The sequence below is a fragment of the Pseudophryne corroboree genome, chromosome 2 (assembly GCF_028390025.1).
Source record: "Pseudophryne corroboree isolate aPseCor3 chromosome 2, aPseCor3.hap2, whole genome shotgun sequence".
Lineage (NCBI taxonomy): Eukaryota > Metazoa > Chordata > Amphibia > Anura > Myobatrachidae > Pseudophryne > Pseudophryne corroboree.
The window spans coordinates 4,128,084-4,151,363 of NC_086445.1; the positions used below are offsets into that span (position 1 = coordinate 4,128,084).

General features: G+C 51.4%; 1 protein-coding gene across 1 annotated transcript in view; it reads right to left on the reverse strand.

Moving 5' to 3' along the window:
* The window catches only part of LOC135051331 (transient receptor potential cation channel subfamily M member 2-like), a 381,374-nt gene that overhangs the window by 46,683 nt on the left and 311,411 nt on the right, over positions 1 to 23,280 (reverse strand). Inside the window, exon 16 of the mRNA XM_063957386.1 lies at positions 22,973 to 23,177. Within this exon, the coding sequence (XP_063813456.1) occupies positions 22,973 to 23,177 (205 nt within the window). The remainder of the gene's footprint in view (positions 1 to 22,972; positions 23,178 to 23,280) is intronic.

Below are 23,280 nucleotides of genomic sequence, written 5' to 3' on the forward strand. Positions count from 1 at the left end.
GGGATGTGTGCACCTAGTAATCACATACACCAGTTATTGGGAGGACAGTGTGGATGTGTGCACCTAGTAATCACATACACCAGTTATTGGGGGAACGGTGGGGATGTGTGCACCTAGTAATCACATACACCAGTTATTGGGGGAACGTTGGGGATGTGTGCACCTAGTAATCACATACACCAGTTATTGGGAGGACAGTGGGGATGTGTGCACCTAGTAATCACATACACCAGTTATTGGGAGGACAGTGTGGATGTGTGCACCTAGTAATCACATACACCAGCTATTGGGGGAACGTTGGGGTTGTGTGCACCTAGTAATCACATACACCAGTTATTGGGAGGACAGTGGGGATGTGTGCACCTAGTAATCACATACACCTGTTATTGGGGGAACGGTGGGGATGTGTGCACCTAGTAATCACATACACCAGTTATTGGGGGAACGGTGGGGATGTGTGCACCTAGTAATCACATACACCAGTTATTGGGGGAACGGTGGGGATGTGTGCACCTAGTAATCACATACACCAGTTATTGGGGGAACGGTGGGGATGTGTGCACCTAGTAATCACATACACCAGTTATTGGGAGGACAGTGGGGATGTGTGCACCTAGTAATCACATACACCAGTTATTGGGGGAACGGTGGGGATGTGTGCACCTAGTAATCACATACACCAGTTATTGGGGGAACGGTGGGGATGTGTGCACCTAGTAATCACATACACCAGTTATTGGGGGAACGGTGGGGATGTGTGCACCTAGTAATCACATACACCAGTTATTGGGGGAACGGTGGGGATGTGTGCACCTAGTAATCACATACACCAGTTATTGGGAGGACAGTGGGGATGTGTGCACCTAGTAATCACATACACCAGTTATTGGGGGAACGTTGGGGATGTGTGCACCTAGTAATCACATACACCAGTTATTGGGAGGACAGTGTGGATGTGTGCACCTAGTAATCACATACACCAGCTATTGGGGGAACGTTGGGGATGTGTGCACCTAGTAATCACATACACCAGTTATTGGGAGGACAGTGTGGATGTGTGCACCTAGTAATCACATACACCAGTTATTGGGGGAACGGTGGGGATGTGTGCACCTAGTAATCACATACACCAGTTATTGGGGGAACGGTGGGGATGTGTGCACCTAGTAATCACATACACCAGTTATTGGGAGGACAGTGGGGATGTGTGCACCTAGTAATCACATACACCAGTTATTGGGGGAACGGTGGGGATGTGTGCACCTAGTAATCACATACACCAGTTATTGGGAGGACAGTGGGGATGTGTGCACCTAGTAATCACATACACCAGTTATTGGGAGGACAGTGGGGATGTGTGCACCTAGTAATCACATACACCAGTTATTGGGGGAACGGTGGGGATGTGTGCACCTAGTAATCACATACACCAGTTATTGGGAGGACAGTGTGGATGTGTGCACCTAGTAATCACATACACCAGTTATTGGGGGAACGGTGGGGATGTGTGCACCTAGTAATCACATACACCAGCTATTGGGGGAACGTTGGGGATGTGTGCACCTAGTAATCACATACACCAGTTATTGGGAGGACAGTGTGGATGTGTGCACCTAGTAATCACATACACCAGTTATTGGGGGAACGTTGGGGATGTGTGCACCTAGTAATCACATACACCAGTTATTGGGAGGACAGTGTGGATGTGTGCACCTAGTAATCACATACACCAGCTATTGGGGGAACGTTGGGGATGTGTGCACCTAGTAATCACATACACCAGTTATTGGGAGGACAGTGGGGATGTGTGCACCTAGTAATCACATACACCAGTTATTGGGAGGACAGTGGGGATGTGTGCACCTAGTAATCACATACACCAGTTATTGGGAGGACAGTGTGGATGTGTGCACCTAGTAATCACATACACCAGTTATTGGGGGAACGGTGGGGATGTGTGCACCTAGTAATCACATACACCAGTTATTGGGGGAACGTTGGGGATGTGTGCACCTAGTAATCACATACACCAGTTATTGGGAGGACAGTGGGGATGTGTGCACCTAGTAATCACATACACCAGTTATTGGGAGGACAGTGTGGATGTGTGCACCTAGTAATCACATACACCAGCTATTGGGGGAACGTTGGGGTTGTGTGCACCTAGTAATCACATACACCAGTTATTGGGAGGACAGTGGGGATGTGTGCACCTAGTAATCACATACACCTGTTATTGGGGGAACGGTGGGGATGTGTGCACCTAGTAATCACATACACCAGTTATTGGGGGAACGGTGGGGATGTGTGCACCTAGTAATCACATACACCAGTTATTGGGGGAACGGTGGGGATGTGTGCACCTAGTAATCACATACACCAGTTATTGGGGGAACGGTGGGGATGTGTGCACCTAGTAATCACATACACCAGTTATTGGGAGGACAGTGGGGATGTGTGCACCTAGTAATCACATACACCAGTTATTGGGGGAACGGTGGGGATGTGTGCACCTAGTAATCACATACACCAGTTATTGGGGGAACGGTGGGGATGTGTGCACCTAGTAATCACATACACCAGTTATTGGGGGAACGGTGGGGATGTGTGCACCTAGTAATCACATACACCAGTTATTGGGGGAACGGTGGGGATGTGTGCACCTAGTAATCACATACACCAGTTATTGGGAGGACAGTGGGGATGTGTGCACCTAGTAATCACATACACCAGTTATTGGGGGAACGTTGGGGATGTGTGCACCTAGTAATCACATACACCAGTTATTGGGAGGACAGTGTGGATGTGTGCACCTAGTAATCACATACACCAGCTATTGGGGGAACGTTGGGGATGTGTGCACCTAGTAATCACATACACCAGTTATTGGGAGGACAGTGTGGATGTGTGCACCTAGTAATCACATACACCAGTTATTGGGGGAACGGTGGGGATGTGTGCACCTAGTAATCACATACACCAGTTATTGGGGGAACGGTGGGGATGTGTGCACCTAGTAATCACATACACCAGTTATTGGGAGGACAGTGGGGATGTGTGCACCTAGTAATCACATACACCAGTTATTGGGGGAACGGTGGGGATGTGTGCACCTAGTAATCACATACACCAGTTATTGGGAGGACAGTGGGGATGTGTGCACCTAGTAATCACATACACCAGTTATTGGGAGGACAGTGGGGATGTGTGCACCTAGTAATCACATACACCAGTTATTGGGGGAACGGTGGGGATGTGTGCACCTAGTAATCACATACACCAGTTATTGGGAGGACAGTGGGGATGTGTGCACCTAGTAATCACATACACCAGTTATTGGGGGAACGGTGGGGATGTGTGCACCTAGTAATCACATTCACCAGTTATTGGGAGGACAGTGGGGATGTGTGCACCTAGTAATCACATACACCAGTTATTGGGGGAACGGTGGGGATGTGTGCACCTAGTAATCACATACACCAGTTATTGGGAGGACAGTGGGGATGTGTGCACCTAGTAATCACATACACCAGTTATTGGGAGGACAGTGTGGATGTGTGCACCTAGTAATCACATACACCAGCTATTGGGGGAACGTTGGGGATGTGTGCACCTAGTAATCACATACACCAGTTATTGGGAGGACAGTGTGGATGTGTGCACCTAGTAATCACATACACCAGTTATTGGGGGAACGGTGGGGATGTGTGCACCTAGTAATCACATACACCAGTTATTGGGGGAACGGTGGGGATGTGTGCACCTAGTAATCACATACACCAGTTATTGGGAGGACAGTGGGGATGTGTGCACCTAGTAATCACATACACCAGTTATTGGGGGAACGGTGGGGATGTGTGCACCTAGTAATCACATACACCAGTTATTGGGAGGACAGTGGGGATGTGTGCACCTAGTAATCACATACACCAGTTATTGGGAGGACAGTGGGGATGTGTGCACCTAGTAATCACATACACCAGTTATTGGGGGAACGGTGGGGATGTGTGCACCTAGTAATCACATACACCAGTTATTGGGAGGACAGTGGGGATGTGTGCACCTAGTAATCACATACACCAGTTATTGGGAGGACAGTGGGGATGTGTGCACCTAGTAATCACATACACCAGTTATTGGGAGGACAGTGTGGATGTGTGCACCTAGTAATCACATACACCAGTTATTGGGAGGACAGTGTGGATGTGTGCACCTAGTAATCACATACACCAGTTATTGGGGGAACGGTGGGGATGTGTGCACCTAGTAATCACATACACCAGCTATTGGGAGGACAGTGTGGATGTGTGCACCTAGTAATCACATACACCAGTTATTGGGGGAACGGTGGGGATGTGTGCACCTAGTAATCACATACACCAGTTATTGGGAGGACAGTGGGGATGTGTGCACCTAGTAATCACATACACCAGTTATTGGGGGAACGGTGGGGATGTGTGCACCTAGTAATCACATACACCAGTTATTGGGAGGACAGTGGGGATGTGTGCACCTAGTAATCACATACACCAGTTATTGGGGGAACGGTGGGGATGTGTGCACGTAGTAATCACATACACCAGTTATTGGGAGGACAGTGTGGATGTGTGCACCTAGTAATCACATACACCAGTTATTGGGGGAACGGTGCGGATGTGTGCACCTAGTAATCACATACACCAGTTATTGGGAGGACAGTGTGGATGTGTGCACCTAGTAATCACATACACCAGCTATTGGGGGAACGGTGGGGATGTGTGCACCTAGTAATCACATACACCAGCTATTGGGGGAACGGTGGGGATGTGTGCACCTAGTAATCACATACACCAGCTATTGGGGGAACGGTGGGGATGTGTGCACCTAGTAATCACATACACCAGTTATTGGGAGGACAGTGGGGATGTGTGCACCTAGTAATCACATACACCAGTTATTGGGGGAACGGTGGGGATGTGTGCACCTAGTAATCACATACACCAGTTATTGGGGGAACGGTGGGGATGTGTGCACCTAGTAATCACATACACCAGTTATTGGGAGGACAGTGGGGATGTGTGCACCTAGTAATCACATACACCAGTTATTGGGGGAACGGTGGGGATGTGTGCACCTAGTAATCACATACACCAGTTATTGGGGGAACGGTGGGGATGTGTGCACCTAGTAATCACATACACCAGTTATTGGGGGAACGGTGGGGATGTGTGCACCTAGTAATCACATACACCAGTTATTGGGGGAACGATGGGGATGTGTGCACCTAGTAATCACATACACCAGCTATTGGGGGAACGGTGGGGATGTGTGCACCTAGTAATCACATACACCAGTTATTGGGAGGACAGTGGGGATGTGTGCACCTAGTAATCACATACACCAGCTATTGGGGGAACGGTGGGGATGTGTGCACCTAGTAATCACATACACCAGTTATTGGGAGGACAGTGTGGATGTGTGCACCTAGTAATCACATACACCAGCTATTGGGGGAACGGTGGGGATGTGTGCACCTAGTAATCACATACACCAGTTATTGGGAGGACAGTGTGGATGTGTGCACCTAGTAATCACATACACCAGTTATTGGGAGGACAGTGTGGATGTGTGCACCTAGTAATCACATACACCAGCTATTGGGGGAACGGTGGGGATGTGTGCACCTAGTAATCACATACACCAGTTATTGGGAGGACAGTGGGGATGTGTGCACCTAGTAATCACATACACCAGTTATTGGAGGTGTTACTGGGTCTGGCCCTGTCACTCTGTCACCCTCCATGTCCTTGCTGGCTGCCTGTAGAATTTGTTAATTGTTTAGGCACCTACGGTATCTGTTATTGTGACGTGTTCTGACCATTCTAAAACATGAGTGACGCCATCTTGAATTGAATCACATGAACTGCTCTGCCTACCAGCTTCCAGCAACTTCAGTCACATGTTCCGACCATCCTATCATTGCCTACAGCACCCTATTAAAGTTAGGAACTGCTGACAACACATTGCCAGTGGAAAAATGTCTCTCAGAGAATCAGTGTCAGGCTTGTGGTACAGTACCTGCTTCAGTATTGGTTTCTCAGCGTTATACTCCAGTATAATCACTACATCCTGCTCTATTAGTGCTTCAGCACCCAGTTCCAGTGTGTCTTACAGCCTCCTCCAGCTCTGCTCCCAGCACCGAGTCCCAGTGTAACCGCAGTCTGCTACAAGGTATCTTACACACTGCAGGGACTGCCATTATACAGACTGCCACACTGCCGGGACTAGACTGGCCATCTGGTGCTTCTGTCTGATACTGTATAATCTGATACAGTGTAACTGTGCTGATATATTAACCCTTTATTTCTTACAGTGGTATGTAGTAGCTGGGATGTCCCTGGTGGACACTATCTCGACCTTTTGACGCTGACTACCATTAGTGCTAGACCTATTGGCTGTAGACCTTTTTAGTGTAGGTCTAATAATCCACACTCATCCCTGCCACAGTGCATGGGTTGGAGGCACTTGGACCCTGGAGAGGGTAGTTGGTACAAGAATTGCCTGTCAGGGGACAGAGAAGGGAATCTGCTCTATAATAGTCTTAGGCAGATACTTTGGGGTAAATTTACTAAGATGGGAGTTCTATTTAAGATGGGATGTTGCCAATAGCAACCAATCAGATTCCAGGTATTATCTTCTAGAAGGTGCTAGATAAATGAGAAGTAGAATCTGATTGGTTGCTATGGGCAATATCCCATCATAAAAAGAACTCCCATCTTAGTAAATTTACCCCTTTCTTTTTAGAACTATTAGGGCCTGGTTCAGAGGTGGGCGCAGTGGCAACATGACTGGACATTAGCCAGTGTCTGCTCTGTTCTTCTACCATTATGAGGCAGGAAATGTGGAGTCACACCCCCGAAGATCTCCGTAACGTGCACATTTCATTGGACAGGTATAAAATTACTGTATTGGCTTTAGTTTACATATTATAACTGTGAGGTTACTGTCTGATCGCTGCTCACAATGTCCTCAACTTGTTATTGATCTCTATAAACATCCTAGTGACATTTGGTGGACCCCTTCGTTCTAAGTAAGCATTCGTTACCTCTTATACCCATAAATAAAGACACGGAGACTTGAATTTGGCAGAAAATTGCTAGCTATTTATTTGACCCTAACCATAGCACACCTGTAATGAAAAGCTTTGGTTAAGATGCCGAATCAGCCGGCATATGGTGGCAGAAAAAAGAACGGCTGTATTAAACTGACGCTAACCTTAAAAGACTGCTAAAATCAAAACCATCTTAATTTAACTACAAACTATCAAAAACGGTAATAGGTGTTAGCTCCACCCCCACAATGACTTCCCACCCGGAGGGGTGCCCCATTCCGCTGCCTCCCGGTCGGGTGGTCGAGCGGCAAATAAGTCGATGGAGGTGAGTGCACCTAAACCAAATCAAACTGTAAATCACTACAGCTTACCATACAACTACAAACTGCCGTTCTTTTCTGCCAACAGCAAAAGACTCCTCCCCAGAGTCTTCGCACCGCCACCATAACCTCACCCTAACTCCTGCAACACTAGGAACAGATCCTCCAGGAAAAACATCATCCCCTCATTGGATAGGTGCACACCATCAGGCCGAAAAAGGTGATTGTCTCGGAACCGAATCCTAGGGTGGCGAACTACCTTGCCTCCGTGGGACAGCACCCACTTCGCCACCGCCCCATTCACCTTCTTTCTGGCCTCATCAATTACGCGTCCGTCCGTCACACCTCGCCAACTCAACCTTGGCACCATCAATGAGAACACCAATATGCAATTGGTCCATGCCGCGGCCACACTTGCCAGATCCTGTATCATGGCCCACCGCAACTTCAAAGACGTCCTCTTCCCCAGGTCGTTGCCACCCAGATGGACAGCCAATACTCTAGGAACTCCATGCTTGCTTGCCTGACTGACTAGTCTACTCCTCAGATCTTTCCACATCATTCCTCGCCAACCAAGCCATCTAACACCCTGAGCCCTAGGAAACCGCTGAGCCCCAGCCGAGGCTAAAAACTTTGCGGCCCAAAAACATACGAGTAGCCCACCACCCAAACGGTCAAGTCATCAGCAAACCAACCTGAAGAGGAGGAAAAGGGGGTAAAATTGGTTACTAAATATCTAAACCATAATTCAGTAAGTGCATTAACCTGAAGGATCTGCCAAAAAGAAAAATTTTGTTTCCGAATATTGCAGAAATCTCGACCTAGCCGATCTGCACGAGCTTCGAGCCAATTTGAAGCATAACATGAACACACAAATGGGGAAATTGACACACAATTTAAGAAAATAAAAAGTGTGTGTGGGGGGGGGGGGTAAAAAAGGGGTAAAACATGTAAGAACTCAGATGGAGGTGAAAGCGTAAAGACCTGCTGAGGGACTCAGATTAGAACAGATCAGCCGAATTGTGGATTAGAATTCAGTCCGTCAAGTCAGGCAAAAAAATCGCAAAATAACTCCAGACCCCCGCTGCCGGCTCATGCCAGCAACGGCGAGTAGCTAATCCCTGAGTAGGATAAAAAGGGGGAAAACAAACAAACGCACAACACCATAACGTACTGAACTGTACAACATGACTGAACAACTGTAATTAAAAACAACAAACTACGCGCGAGCCAACATCTCACGCAACGGGGCGAATATACCGTCTGTAACTCGACGACTTCCATCGCCCCACCGCCTGGATCTCAGTCGTGGAAAATCCCGCCGCCGCAGCCGACGTCGCCTCCCCTATGCGGAAGGAATGCGTCCCGAACGCAGCGGGTGGAAGGCCCAAGCTCGCCAGACAGCGACCCAGCATCCAACGAAATTGATATTTCGTCACCGGCAGCCCATCATAATGCAGCAGCCATGACCCCCGACCGCCGGGCCGTACTGCCTCATATTGGACTGCCAACCTCACTGGGCAAATGCTCTCATCAAGAGCCGGAACCAAGGTGACCCAACGACCTCTCCCTACCTGGTCCGTTTTAGACCGACGTAATCTGCAAAGCAAGGACCTCTCACCCACCACCACGTCCCCGACCAGCATGCGCGAATCTGCCCGCTTAGAAGGCGCTACCAATTCCGAAACCCTAAAGGCCCCGTGGAAAGCCATTGAGAACGCCAATCTGAACAACAGCGACTCAAACATGGACGACGCGACACCTCCAACCGCCCTGATGACAGCCGGCAACAAGGCGGCATCAATGGGCCGCCTCCTGTCAGGCGGCGTCGGCGCAACTTGCACCCATCCTTTCATCGCCTTCAGCAGAATCCCACTTTTCGTCACGTCGGGGACGCCCTTTATTTTGCTGAAAAACGAAATCCCAGCCAAGTACCGGGCAACCACCGCTCTGGACCTACCCGAAACATACAGCTGCCAAATAAAAGAAAGCATCAACCGATGCCCGCTCTTACCTTGTGAATTCCGTCCTTGCAAAAACTCCTCCCACTCACTCCAGGCTTGCCTGTAAGCCGTAAGCGTAGTTGGCGCGACTGACCGCAACGCTAGACCCTCCAGTCCAGCCCGATCACCTGTCAAACATAACCGGGACAATGAAAACCATGCTCGTCGGCCTCGGGTGCCAACAAACAAAATCTATCCCACTGCCCTCATGATAACGCGTCAGCAATTCCGTTCTCTAGCCCCGGCACGTGCTGCGCGCGGAACCAAACGTTCCGACGTAGGCATGTCAACAGCAACTGCCCCAGCACCCGCAGAACGACCAGTGACTTCGCCCTCTGGTTGTTAATCGCATGCACCACACCCAGATTATCACATCTAAACAAGATGCTGCGATGAACCAGCCGATCGCCCCATACCTCCAGCGCCACCATAATGGGGAAAAGCTCCAGAAGCAAAAGGTCCTTTGTTAAACCTTCGCGATGCCATTCCGCCGGCCACGAGGCCGCGCACCAAGATCCCTCCAAATAGCAACCGAATCCAGAGGCACCCGCTGCGTCGGTGAACAACTGCAACTTAGCGCTGTCCCCCATTGGGGCCTGCCATATACACACCCCGTTGAAGTCCTCCAGGAACGAGGCCCATATTGCCAAATCCCTCTTAATCTCTGAGGACAAACGCACGAAATGGTGTGGTCTGGCACACCCCGTAGTCGCCCTTTCTAGCTTCCGGCAGAAAACCCTGCCCATCGGGATTACCCGACAAGCAAAGTTCAACATGCCCAGCAAGGACTGCGCCTGCCTTAGTGTGACCTTACGCGACCCTACAAACCGGCAAATGGCGTCGCGAAGCTTCATCACTTTGTCCCGAGGAAGCCGACACGCTCCTGCTACCGTGTCAATCTCAATCACCAAAAATGACAAGCAGGAGTACGGGCCCTCTGTTTTATCCTCGGCCACAGGAACGCCGAAGTGGAAAAACAGCGCTCGGATGCTGAAAAGCAAGCCGCCGCACCGTGGTGAATTTGCCGGGCCCGCGCACAGGAAATCATCGAGGTAATGGGCAACCCCGTGACCCCCTGACGAAGACTCCACGCACCAATGTAAAAAAGTGCTGAAACGCTCGAAAAATGAGCATGAAACGGAACATCCAATCGGCAAACATTTGTCGATGAAATACTCCGCTCCAATCTGGAAACCCATAAAACGGAATGAGGCCAGGTGTAATGGCAGCAACCGAAAAGCGGACTCAACATCAATCTTAGCCATGAGGGCCCCGGTCCCGTAACTGCGGACCATCTCCAACGCTTCGTCAAACGACTGATACACCACCGAGCAATGAGCCGGCGGTATTGCGTCATTGACCGACGCCCCCGACGGGTAAGAAAGATGCTGAATGAGCCGGAAAGCGCCTGGAGTCTTCTTGGGAACCACCCACACTGGAGAGATGACCAAGTCTTCCACCGGGGGCGATGGAAACGGTCCCTCCATCCTGCCCAACCTGACCTCCTTCTCCACTTTCTCCCTCAGTACTAACGGCAAGGCTCGGGCAGACTGGAGGTTCCGCTGGGCACGTACGGACACCTCGCTCGCAACAGGCAAGCGAAACCCAAACTGAAAACCGGAAAACAAAAATGGTGCATCCTCCCTATTCGGATACAAGTCCAACCACCAGCCCATCGTCTCCAATTTAATTGGTGTTGGCGCTCTGCGGAGCGCTCCCGCCCGCGGCTTGCCTGTGGTAAGATGGCTTACCCCGGGCACCCTGCCGACTGCCTTTGAAGCAGGAGGAGGCTGGGTGGGATCCGCCACACTACAGGCACGGGTGTCGAAAACGACACTGTTTGCCGAAGGAACACGCCGCGTTATTAAATGTGAAACATTTTCCTTTTGTGGCGGCCCGCCCCCCTGCGCGGACGCCCGACCTTCCTGGCTTGGCCGATCCGCCGTCTGCGCCTGAGCCCTGGGCGGACGACCCTGCGCGGTGCCCGTCCGCCCCCGGCTTCCGGGGCTCCTCAGCCTGTTGCGAAGCCCGCGTGACCTTGAGCCAGACCTCAACGTCCTTGAAACCAAAGTCCAAGACTTGCAAACCGTCCTGCTTTTCCCTGAATTCCTGGTCGTACCTACGCCACTCCGATCCCGAAGACGTGCGCTGCATGTCATGTACGAGATGCAGGTACCGAATTATATTCATGTGCTCCGCCGGCCTGTCCTCCAGGTAACACGCCGCGAAGACCCAGAACCCGGCCAACCAATTATCGAAGGTACGGAATGCCTTAGCCCCGACGCCCTTCTTTGCGGCCGCCACCTTATACTCTTTCTTCGCGTCCTTCGTCAATACGAATACGTCCACGAAATCCCCTCTGCGAATCTTCCTGCGGCAGCTATCTCGCAGCCCCCGCATTACAGCAGTATATTCGCATCGCACGACACCGGGTAAATCGCGGCGCTTCTTGGCCCTACGAGCTTCCTCGCTAAGCCGCTTGCGCCTCTTCCGCCTTTTCTGCTGGCCCGCTGCCCTCTTGGCGAATTTCGCCGCCCGCTTCTTTGCCCTCGTCGTGCTGCTGACTTCAGACGCCTGCGACGACAGGGAAGATGAATAGGAGGAAAAGGAAGAACTACGAGAACTAGAGCTCGTGGAGGAACCCGATACCGACTGCACCATCTCACCTGCTGCCGCCGACTGCTCCGACATGGAATCCTCCGGCGTGGCCAAATCGACGTCTTCCTCCTCGTACTCTGCCAACTCCTCGTCCTCGAGCTCCCCTGAAAAAGAGAAAGAAGCGGAGGACCCATCCTGCCCTCGCGGCGCATGCCGTGACCTCCGTGCTGGTGGCGGTGTCCCGCCGCGCGCTCCCCCGCGTCCTGCCCTGGACCCTGTTCCAATTCTGCGGCGGCCGCCCCGAGCTCACGGCAGGCGCGTGCCACCCGCTGCGCCGCCGAAGCCCGCCGTACCCGCCTGCTCCCGCAGGCGCGCCTGAACGAACAGCCGCTCCCGGGGAGGCAGCTACGGCTAGCGGCCCTAAAGCCTCCACCACCGTGGCCAGGGCCGCCGCCAGAGATCCGGAGGGGTCGTGACTGCCCCGAAACGTGGCCGTGGCCCCCAAGGGCCCTTCGGCCGGGGCCCGCGCGCGACCACGCGCTCGCCGCCCGACCTACACCTGGTCAGTGCACCGGGCCCCCGACGCCCGCTGCCCTGGCGGGAAAGCGGAGGCACCCCTGTCGGTGCCCGCACCGCCTTCGTTCTCCCCCTCCGAATACGCCCCCTCCTCCTGCGGATCGGAACTGTCCATCGCCGCTGAGGGGGGGCCGCCGCGAGCATATGCGGCGCGTTCAGCAGCCCTGCGGCCACTAACCCATTCCCTGTCCCCCCTCCTCCCCCGCCAGCCGCTGGTTTCCGGCTTCAGGGGAGTGATTTGGGGAGACAGGGAAACCAGTGGCGCAGCTGCGCGCGCACGCGCACGCCCTGCGCCGCTCGCAGTGGACACGGGCTCGCACACATCCCGTGCGCGTGCCCCGTCACCTCTAGCTCCCGCACTCCTCTGTGCTGACCTCGCACGCCCCTGCCAGTCCCTACCAATTGCCCTGCTTCCCCACTCCCCTCGGCCATCGCCAGATTCCGGCTGCCTTGGAGATAGCAGGGGAGACAGCAGGGCTGGCGGCGCTGCCGCGCGCACACGTGCGCACCTCGTGCGCGCGCCCCACCGCTCTCTGCCACAGCGAGGCCGCTTGCCCCCGCTGCTTCATAATTATGCCCCCTATTGATACCTGTTTGATCTCTGCCACTCCTCCTCCCCCCCGCTCAACGCCGGGTTCCGGCTGTAGGGGAGAGGGCTGAGGGGACAAGAAGGACGGCGGCGCCGCTGCGCGCACCCGCGCGCGAGCGGCGCCGCCGGAGCCGCGCGTGCGTCCCACAGCTTACGGCCCACGACCGCTCGTCTGAGGTCTCCGGGGAGAACGCCGCGCGAGGCCCTGTCCGCACCGCTACAGGCCTCGCTCGGCTGGACACCGCCTCCCGCCCGGCTCCCACCCCCCGCCTGGGACCTCTATCAGGCCCCGGCAAGGGGGGAGAGATGGGAACAGCGTTCGGCTCAGCAGATGGGCGCCCAGCGCGGCGTGCCCGCGCGCGCCCGCGGGCACCAGGCACAGGGGCTTCCCCGGCCATGCTCGGAGGCGAGGGCTGCCGCCTGTCCACCTCCGAGCGGCCTGACTGCCTCTCTGTCCTCCCTCGTCGGCCGCTCAAAGCCGACCCGGACCCCGCCATGAAGGCCCCAGGGGACGGGACGCCGTCCCCAGGGCCAGCCAGCCCGTCCTCGGGACCAGCCCCACCGCCCGATGAGCGGTAACGGGCTGGGGTCCCTGCGGACCTTCGTGGGCGAGTGGCAGACATGGTACCAGATAAGCTGCCAAAAATTTAAGAATATTTATAATTGTGAATTAAATGGGGAGATTCTGCACAGCAGCTCTCACCCCAAGGCAATTTCACCAACAGAGAGAAACAAAATGGCCTATCCTTCCCTATATATACTAACCCTCCCATTTTTTCAAGGGCTGTACTTTCCTTCCAGCTACGTCCACCCCTCACAAGATGTTTAACTCATTCCTTTCCCATGCTGTCAATTCTCTCTCCTTATTATTATATGCAGAACTAGAGAGACAACGCTGCATGGAACAGCCTCCCGGCAGAGGTGGCTGACAGGACAGAAAGTTACACATGCTCCAGATAGACATAAGGGGTGTCATTCCGAGTTGTTCGCTCGTTGACGATTTTCACTATGCTGCGATTTGCTGCTAAATGCGCATGGTACGCAGGGCGCATGCGCTTAGTTATTTAACTAAAAACTTAGTAGATTTGCTGGTGTTCTTGCGGCGCTTTTCAGTCGCTCTGCTGATCGGTAAATGATTGACAGGAAGTGGGTGTATCTGGGTGGTAACTGAGCGTTTTCCGGGAGTGTGCTAAAAAACGCAGGCGTGTCAGGCAAAAATGCGGGAGTGGCTGGAGAAACGGGGGAGTGGCTGGCCGAACGCAGGGCGTGTTTGTGACGTCACATCAGGAACTAAACGGACTGAGGTGATCGCAGTGTAGGAGTAGGTCTGGAGCTACTCAGAAACTGCAAAGAATTATTTAGTAGCAAATCTGCTAATCATTCGTTCGCTATTCTGCTAAGCTAAGATACACTCCCAGAGGGCGGCGGCCTAGCGTGTGCAATGCTGCTAAAAGCAGCTAGCGAGCGAACAACTTGGAATGACCACCACTAACAGGCCCAAGTTACATGATTTTAGTTATTTCTAGCATTTAAAAAAAATACAGATCAAAAACCAAAATACAAAGTTAATACACATACAAAACCAAAACGCGGGGTCGGTGCACATCTCTACAATATATATATATATATATATATATATATATATATGTAATACCCCATATCTGTAGGTAGCTTATTTATTTTATTTTTTTAACAAAGGGTCCCCTTTGGCTAAAATAGCCCCTTATTCATGGTTAAAATCACATAGCCCATAGGATAACATGGGTTGTATATCTGGCCTCTGGCAACTCGGGTTAAGGAGAGGTTTGGCGCCACAGTATGCTATTTTTAACCCCTCTCACTCAGCAACTGGTTCCCCAGGAAAACTGGCCCCGCATTGATTGGCCCCCTGGGGTCACAGGGGAGAAAATTCCATGGGCGGGCGCCGGGCTGTTGCTGGACCCCGGGATCCAGTGATCCTGAAGAACGGGGGTGGCGTTGGGACCAGAAGCCCTTTATCTAGGACTCGACAGCGCGGGAAGGTGTTGTCGGTCTGCCACCTGGCGAAGAGGGAGAGTTCGGCTGGAGCTTGGTATCCAGCTCTGCGGGGTGAAGAAGGAGATGCTGCCCGGGAAGAAGGGAGACAGAGGACCGCTTATCTGGACTCGGGTGAGATTCGAAGCCGTCGGGAGAAAAAGACCGCCGGTGCCTACCCAGGACCCCTACTGAAGGAAGCCGTCTGCATCACCGCCGGAGGAGAGGGATGAGGAGTGCCACGTCAGGAGAAGCGCGGGAGGACGGGAGCCGCTAGTCACGTCAGAAGACCGGGCCCAGGAGAAGGTGCCGCCGACTACCAAGGACGGAAGAGGAGGCAGTGCGCAGGACGACCCCAAGGAGAGGACCCCAGCGAGGACCCCTGGAGAGAGGACCGGAGCCGGGAGCCGAGGACGGAGGACCCCATCGGAGAGCGGAGGACGTCGCAAGCCACCGGAAAGAGGTGCCCGGATTGCGGAGCCGAGGTCAAGGGTGCATCCCCGGTGCGGTGCTTTTTGTATCCCGGGTGGCGCCGAAGACAAGAACCGGATCGAAGGTGGCACAAGCGCCGCAGCAGGGGGTGAGAACTCGGTTAAGGCCTTCCGCTGCACAACTCTGCCCTTGTCTGCCCTCCGCTGCACAACTCTGCCCTTGTCTGCCCTCCGCTGCGTAACTCTGCCAATGGTGCAGATTATTTAGAAACAGGGGGCAGGCTCCCCTATATTGTGGCCACTTTGTTAACCCCTTCCGCGGCATTAACTCTGTTTATGGGGACACGTAGCAGGGGGTAGTCTCCCCTTCTGGTATAAAGTCAGGGTGGGTTCCCGCACCCAAGGTCCTCGTAGAACCGGTAAAAGTAACAGGGGGGTAGGCTCCCCTTGATATAGTGGTGCCATTGTCTGGGGAATGTCTATTGAGTTGTAGTGGTGTGGAATCTTCCTCCCACTGGTAATTACTGCGGAGATATTGGAACATGGTTGTTATTTGCGGATAGGTGCTCCCTGCAACCTATATTATGGGTTACGTTTGTGTCCAGGATTGCGTTTACTGTTGAACAATATTGATTGTGTTACGCAAGCTCCGCCCTTGTAGTGTCAATTCTGGTTATAAGAGACTGCGCTTTATAGAGACGCTATTTTGTCTCCCTCGTTCATTAACCTAGGGAGTTAATTCCTTGAACTATTTTGGTATCGGTTATATTCTTACTGTGAATTTTGTTAACTTTATCAGTAAAATTAAATTGTGTTGTACACATTGCGTGCCCGTCTGTGTCTGCTTCACCAAGGGAACCTAACGCTTGCCTCTCACGGAGTACCGGAGAACCATCAGCTGGACCCAATATCCAATTGAACTCGTAGCACACCCGCGGACCAAGAGGAGTGCACTATATATATATATATATATATATATATATATATATATATATATATATATATATATATAAATATATAAAATATCTTGCACTCTAGTTTGATGGTTATCTGCCGGTTTCCCCTTACTTTTTCACAAGCAATCTGTAGTTCCCATATTGGGGGTAATTCAGACCTGATCACAGCAGCACATTTGTTAGCAGTTGGGCAAAACCATGTGCACTGCAGGTGGGGCAGATGTAACATGTGCAGAGAGAGTTAGATTTGGGTGGGTTATTTTGTTTCTGTGCAGGGTGAATACTGGCTGCTTTATTCTTACACTGCAATTTAGATTTCAGTTTTAACACATCCCACCCAAATCTAACTCTCTCTGCACATGTTACATCTGCCCCCCTGCAGTGCACATGGTTTTGCCCAACTGCTAACAAATTTGCTGCTCTGAATTAGGCCCATTGTAGGGTGTGTACAATCCCATATGCCACAGAAACAGGCGCCACTCACTGGACTGGGCAGAAAAATCGGATGTAGTATGGTATGCCGGCGGCCGGGCTCCCGGCGACCAGCATACCGATGCCTGAAGACTGACCGCCGGCATACCGACAACGTGGCAAGCGCAAATGAGCCCCTTGCGGGTTCGCTGCACTCGCCACTCTGGCCACGCTATTTATTCTCCCTCCAGGGGGGTCGTGGACCACCACGAGGGAGAAATAGTGTCGTATGCCGGCTGTCGGTATTCCGGCGCCGGTATACTGTGCGCCGGGATCCCGACAGCCAGCAACCTGAAGACCAGCCGAAAAATCAATGCATTTATTGTGCAAATAACCAGCATAATTAGCTGTGCTGCCATTGGGGGTCACTCCGACCCGTTAGCTCGCTGCGTTTTAATGCAGCAGAGCGAACGGGTCCCTGCTGCGCATGCGCCGGCGCCGTAGTGCACCTGTGCATGCGGGACGGCCGAAGGCCGTAGCAGGATAGCGATCGCCTTTGCCTGATTGACAGGCAGAGGTGATCTATGGGCGGGAGGGGGTGAAATGGCGGCGTTTGGCCGCCGTTTCGTGGGCGCGGTCCAGCCAACGCAGGCGTGGCCGGACCAAACAAGGGGGGGGGAGCAGCGGCTGCGTGACGTCATATGCAGCCGCTGCGGGCCAGGGAACGAGGAGTAGCTCCCGGCCAGCACGCTAATGCTGCGCTGGCCTGGAGTTGCTCCTGAAGTGCAAAGGTATCGCCGCTGTGCGATGCCTTTGCACTTCTGCGAGGGGGGCTGGACTGACATGCGGGGCAGACTAGCCCCGTGCTGGGCGTCTCCCCACATGTCAGGAAAGATGATCGTAGCTGTGCAAAATTTTGCACAGCTACGATCAACTCGGAATGACCCCCATTATACAGACTGCCACTGCTTGAAACTCGTGAGCCAGCAACATAAAGCCGTCCATGAGAGAAGCAAGATGCCTCCAAGTGTTTTCCGGCCACTCTCAGAGTCTGGTCCTGTGATTTCATGATGACAAACGCTAGCTTCAGGGAGAATTGGAGACACTTAAATTGAAATGGCAGATCCGTAGGTATTATAGGAATCCTGGGTATGGGAACATTTTCTCCCTTTGCCGATCCTGCTGATATGGCTGCTCCGATTATATATTTGCCTAGACTGGTAATATGTACTCTTGTACCGTTACATAGTGTGGTGCATCAGTAGCACTGGAACCCCAAGCCTTAGTGTGCGCTTATGAGAAGGTGCTCCTGATATCTGTAGAGAATGCAGGAACTGGAAACACCCTTGTTGCTGTACATCACAGTATCAGTAAGATAATGTTTCCATACCCTGAAGGTGATATAACATGCTTTCATTAACCAGGCCGACTGTATCATTACCATAGCTAGTGTAACCCTCTCGCACAACTAATTGTCATTGGGTAATTTGTTCTGAGCGTCAGGGAAAACGCCAGTTATGAGTTCATCTACTGAAGTGACTTTATTGCAAACATTTGTTGGGAATGTCATTTTCCCTTGTGTGTCGGTCTGAAGTCGACCATCTTCAATTTCCAGCAGCTGGGCTGCGTATGTTCCAGACATTGTGTCGTTAAAGAGGTGCACACTTTCCACAATGGAGAGGCCTTGATACATGGGTTCAGTTCATCTGCCGGTGTACCCCTTGCTGTTACTGGTAAGGTTTGTTGGAAGCCGCCATGTTAAAACACCACCATCCCTCCCATGAGGGGCACACCTGCTTCTGACATCTTCTACAGACACGGTACATCCCACACCAGCACCTGGCACTACTGCAACATGGCAGCTTGCCGGCTGATTTTGGGCGACTCTTCCTGTGTAAGATTGTGCGGCAGTCCCCGCTCCTGTTATCTCTCTATCTTTCCGTATCTGCGTTAAAAACAGATATAGGAGGTAGGTTCTGTTGGTGCCATTAGGAGCATCAAGGAAGAGCAGTGCCCCTCCCCCACTATCACTTCTATGCAGCACTTTATCAGATGCGTCTTTATGTCCGGGGAGTAATTGTGGCAATATTACTGTAACTTCCTCGTGAAGTGTTTTGGTGTCAGAATGAAGCTCTTATTACATCACTGGAAGCCCCACCATTACATCACTGGATGCTCCCTGTCTCTTACATCACTGGATGCTCCTCCATTACATCACTGGATGCTCCTCCATTACATCACTGGATGCTCCCCGCCCCTTACATCACTGGATGCTCCTCCATTACATCACTGGAAGCCCCACCATTACATCACTGGATGCTCCTCCATTACATCACTGGATGATCCACAATTACATCACTGGATGCTCCCCACCCCTTACATCACTTGATGCTCCTCCATTACATCACTGGAAGCCCCACCATTACATCACTGGAAGCCCCACCATTACATCACTGGATGCTCCTCCATTACATCACTGGATGATCCACAATTACATCACTGGATGCCCCCCCAATACATCACTGGATGCTCCTCCATTTCATCACTGGATGCTCCTCCATTTCATCACTGGATGCTCCTTCATTTCATCACTGGATGCTCCCCCATAACATCACTGGATGCTCCCCCATAACATCACTGGATGCTCCTCCATTACATCACTGGAAGCCCCACCATTACATCACTGGATGCTCCCCGTCTCTTACATCACTGGATGCTCCTCCATTACATCACTGGATGCTCCTCCATTACATCACTGGATGCTCCCCGCCCCTTACATCACTGGATGCTCCTCCATTACATCACTGGAAGCCCCACCATTACATCACTGGATGCTCCTCCATTACATCACTGGATGATCCACAATTACATCACTGGATGCTCCCCACCCCTTACATCACTGGATGCTCCTCCATTACATCACTGGAAGCCCCACCATTACATCACTGGATGATCCCCGCCCCTTACATCACTGGATGCTCCTCCATTACATCACTGGATGCTCCTCCATTACATCACTGGATGCTCCCCGCCCCTTACATCACTGGATGCTCCTCCATTACATCACTGGAAGCCCCACCATTACATCACTGGATGCTCCTCCATTACATCACTGGATGATCCACAATTACATCACTGGATGCTCCCCACCCCTTACATCACTTGATGCTCCTCCATTACATCACTGGAAGCCCCACCATTACATCACTGGAAGCCCCACCATTACATCACTGGATGCTCCTCCATTACATCACTGGATGATCCACAATTACATCACTGGAAGCTCCCCACCCCTTACATCACTGGATGCTCCTCCATTACATCACTGGATGATCCACAATTACATCACTGGATGCCCCCCCATTACATCACTGGATGCTCCTCCATTTCATCACTGGATGCTCCTCCATTTCATCACTGGATGCTCCTTCATTTCATCACTGGATGCTCCCCCATAACATCACTGGATGCTCCCCCATAACATCACTGGATGCTCCTCCATTACATCACTGGAAGCCCCACCATTACATCACTGGATGCTCCCCGTCTCTTACATCACTGGATGCTCCTCCATTACATCACTGGATGCTCCTCCATTACATCACTGGATGCTCCCCGCCCCTTACATCACTGGATGCTCCTCCATTACATCACTGGAAGCCCCACCATTACATCACTGGATGCTCCTCCATTACATCACTGGACGATCCACAATTACATCACTGGATGCTCCCCACCCCTTACATCACTGGATGCTCCTCCATTACATCACTGGAAGCCCCACCATTACATCACTGGATGCTCCCCGCCCCTTACATCACTGGATGCTCCTCCATTACATCACTGGATGCTCCTCCATTACATCACTGGATGCTCCCCGCCCCTTACATCACTGGATGCTCCTCCATTACATCACTGGATGATCCACAATTACATCACTGTATGCCCCCCCATTACATCACTGGATGCTCCCCGTCCCTTACATCACTGGATGCTCCTCCATTTCATCACTGGATGCTCCTCCATTTCATCACTGGATGCTCCCCCATAACATCACTGGATGCTCCTCCATTACATCATTGAATACTCCTCATTACATCACTGGATTCTCCTCCATTTCATCACTGTCTGCTCCACCATTACATCACTGGATGGTCCCCCATTACATCGCTGGATGCTCCTCCATTACACCACTGGATGCTTCTCCATTACATCACTGGATGCTCCTCCATTACATCACTGGATGCTCCTCCATTACATCACTGGATGCTCCTCCATTACATCACTTGATGCGCCTCCATTAAATCACTGGGTGCTCCCCCATTACATCACTGTATGCTCCTCCATTACATCACTGGATGGTCCCTCATTACATCACTGGATGCTCCTCCATTTCATCACTGGATGCTCCTCCATTTCATCACTGGATGCTCCCCCATTACATCACTGGATGTTTCCCCATTACATCACTGGATGCTCCCCCATTACTTCACAGGATGCTCCTCCATTACATCACTGGATGCTCCTCCATTACATCACTTGATGCGCCTCCATTAAATCACTGGGTGCTCCCCCATTACATCACTGTATGCTCCTCCATTACATCACTGGATGGTCCCTCATTACATCACTGGATGCTCCTCCATTTCATCACTGGATGCTCCTCCATTTCATCACTGGATGCTCCCCCATTACATCACTGGATGTTTCCCCATTACATCACTGGATGCTCCCCCATTACATCACAGGATGCTCCTCCATTATATCACTGGATTCTCCTCCATTACATCACTGGATGGTACCCCATTACATCACTGGATGCTCCTACATTACATCACTGGATGCTCCCCCATTACATAGCTGGATGCTCCTCCATTACATCACTGGATGCTCCCCCATTACATCACTGGATGCTCCTCCATTACATCACTGGATGCTCCTCCATTACATAACTGGATGGTTTCCCATTACATCACTGGATGCTCCTCCATTACATCACTGGATGCTCCTCCATTACATCACTGGATGTCTCACCATTACATCACTGGATGCTCCTCCATTACATCACTGGATGCTCCTCCATTACATCACTGGATGCTCCTCCATTACATAACTGGATGGTCCCCCAGTGTGCTGCAGTCTTGACATACCAAACTGATCCAGATCTTTCCCAGTAATATATAGGACTCGATCCTCTATTGCTGGCCCGCGGGTTTGACAGAGTACAGTAGATACATGTTATAGAATGACATCCCTATAGATTTTCAGTAACTGAATCAGTTCATAGGTTCAGTAAAAAGACTCAAAATCAATATTGTCATTCACCCCTGCCGGAAAAAGGGTCTGGAGATGAAAAACCCAAGGGTCTTCCTCGGCACATAAACATCTGTATATACAGTATCGCCCCTTCATTTTGTGAATGCTATGAATTGTACCCCACTACAGTTATAACTTTGGGATCTACATTGTGACCAAGTGAAAAATTCCTGGATATCCTGTATTGTTGATAGTTCTTTAAAATGTTCAAATGGTTTTCACGAAACCTTATTGAATGAGTGGTTCTGCCTATGTATTGTAGGTGTGGCAGGGATAGCATGATTCCAGATAAGGTTAATTTGGAACAGCAGACTTTTGCAGAATTGGAGCATCAGCAATAGGTGTGATGGCATCCAGTCTGGGTTTTGGCTGAGTCTGTAGGATTATGTTAGGACCCATCTGGAATTGTTATACCAACTGCATTGGGAAGACTGAACCTTGTTGTGCTCTAACTGCTGCTGCTGTGTTAAAACTGCCTGTAAAACCTGACCTGCAGATCTTGCACTAAAATTTGATAACCTGCCAGCAATAGTGCAGTCTATAAGACAACTGGTGAACTATGATGAGGTTGAGGTCAGGCACCCAGGGCTGTAAATTGGCCCACAACCTCTGTATACACTGTGTACTGCAATGAATGAGACATTATGTATAATATATATAGTACATTACCTGTTGCAGCTCCTCACACAGGAGGGTTATTACCCAGGCGTACAAGAGATATTCTCTCCAAGATGGATACGTCTGGAAATCAACTATCAGGACATAAGCAAAGAGCACCAGGAAACCGACATATGACAGATAATTATAATAGAACTTGATTATTGGGGCGTTGAAGAAGGCCATGATCTTCCAGAGACTGCTGTAGGGTCTGGGTCTGTGAGAGAGAAAGAGACATCTTCCATTAGTATGTACAGTATAACGGGATCTACACATCATCCAGCCGTAGAGGAGACCAGACGTGTCCATGAGGACTGATG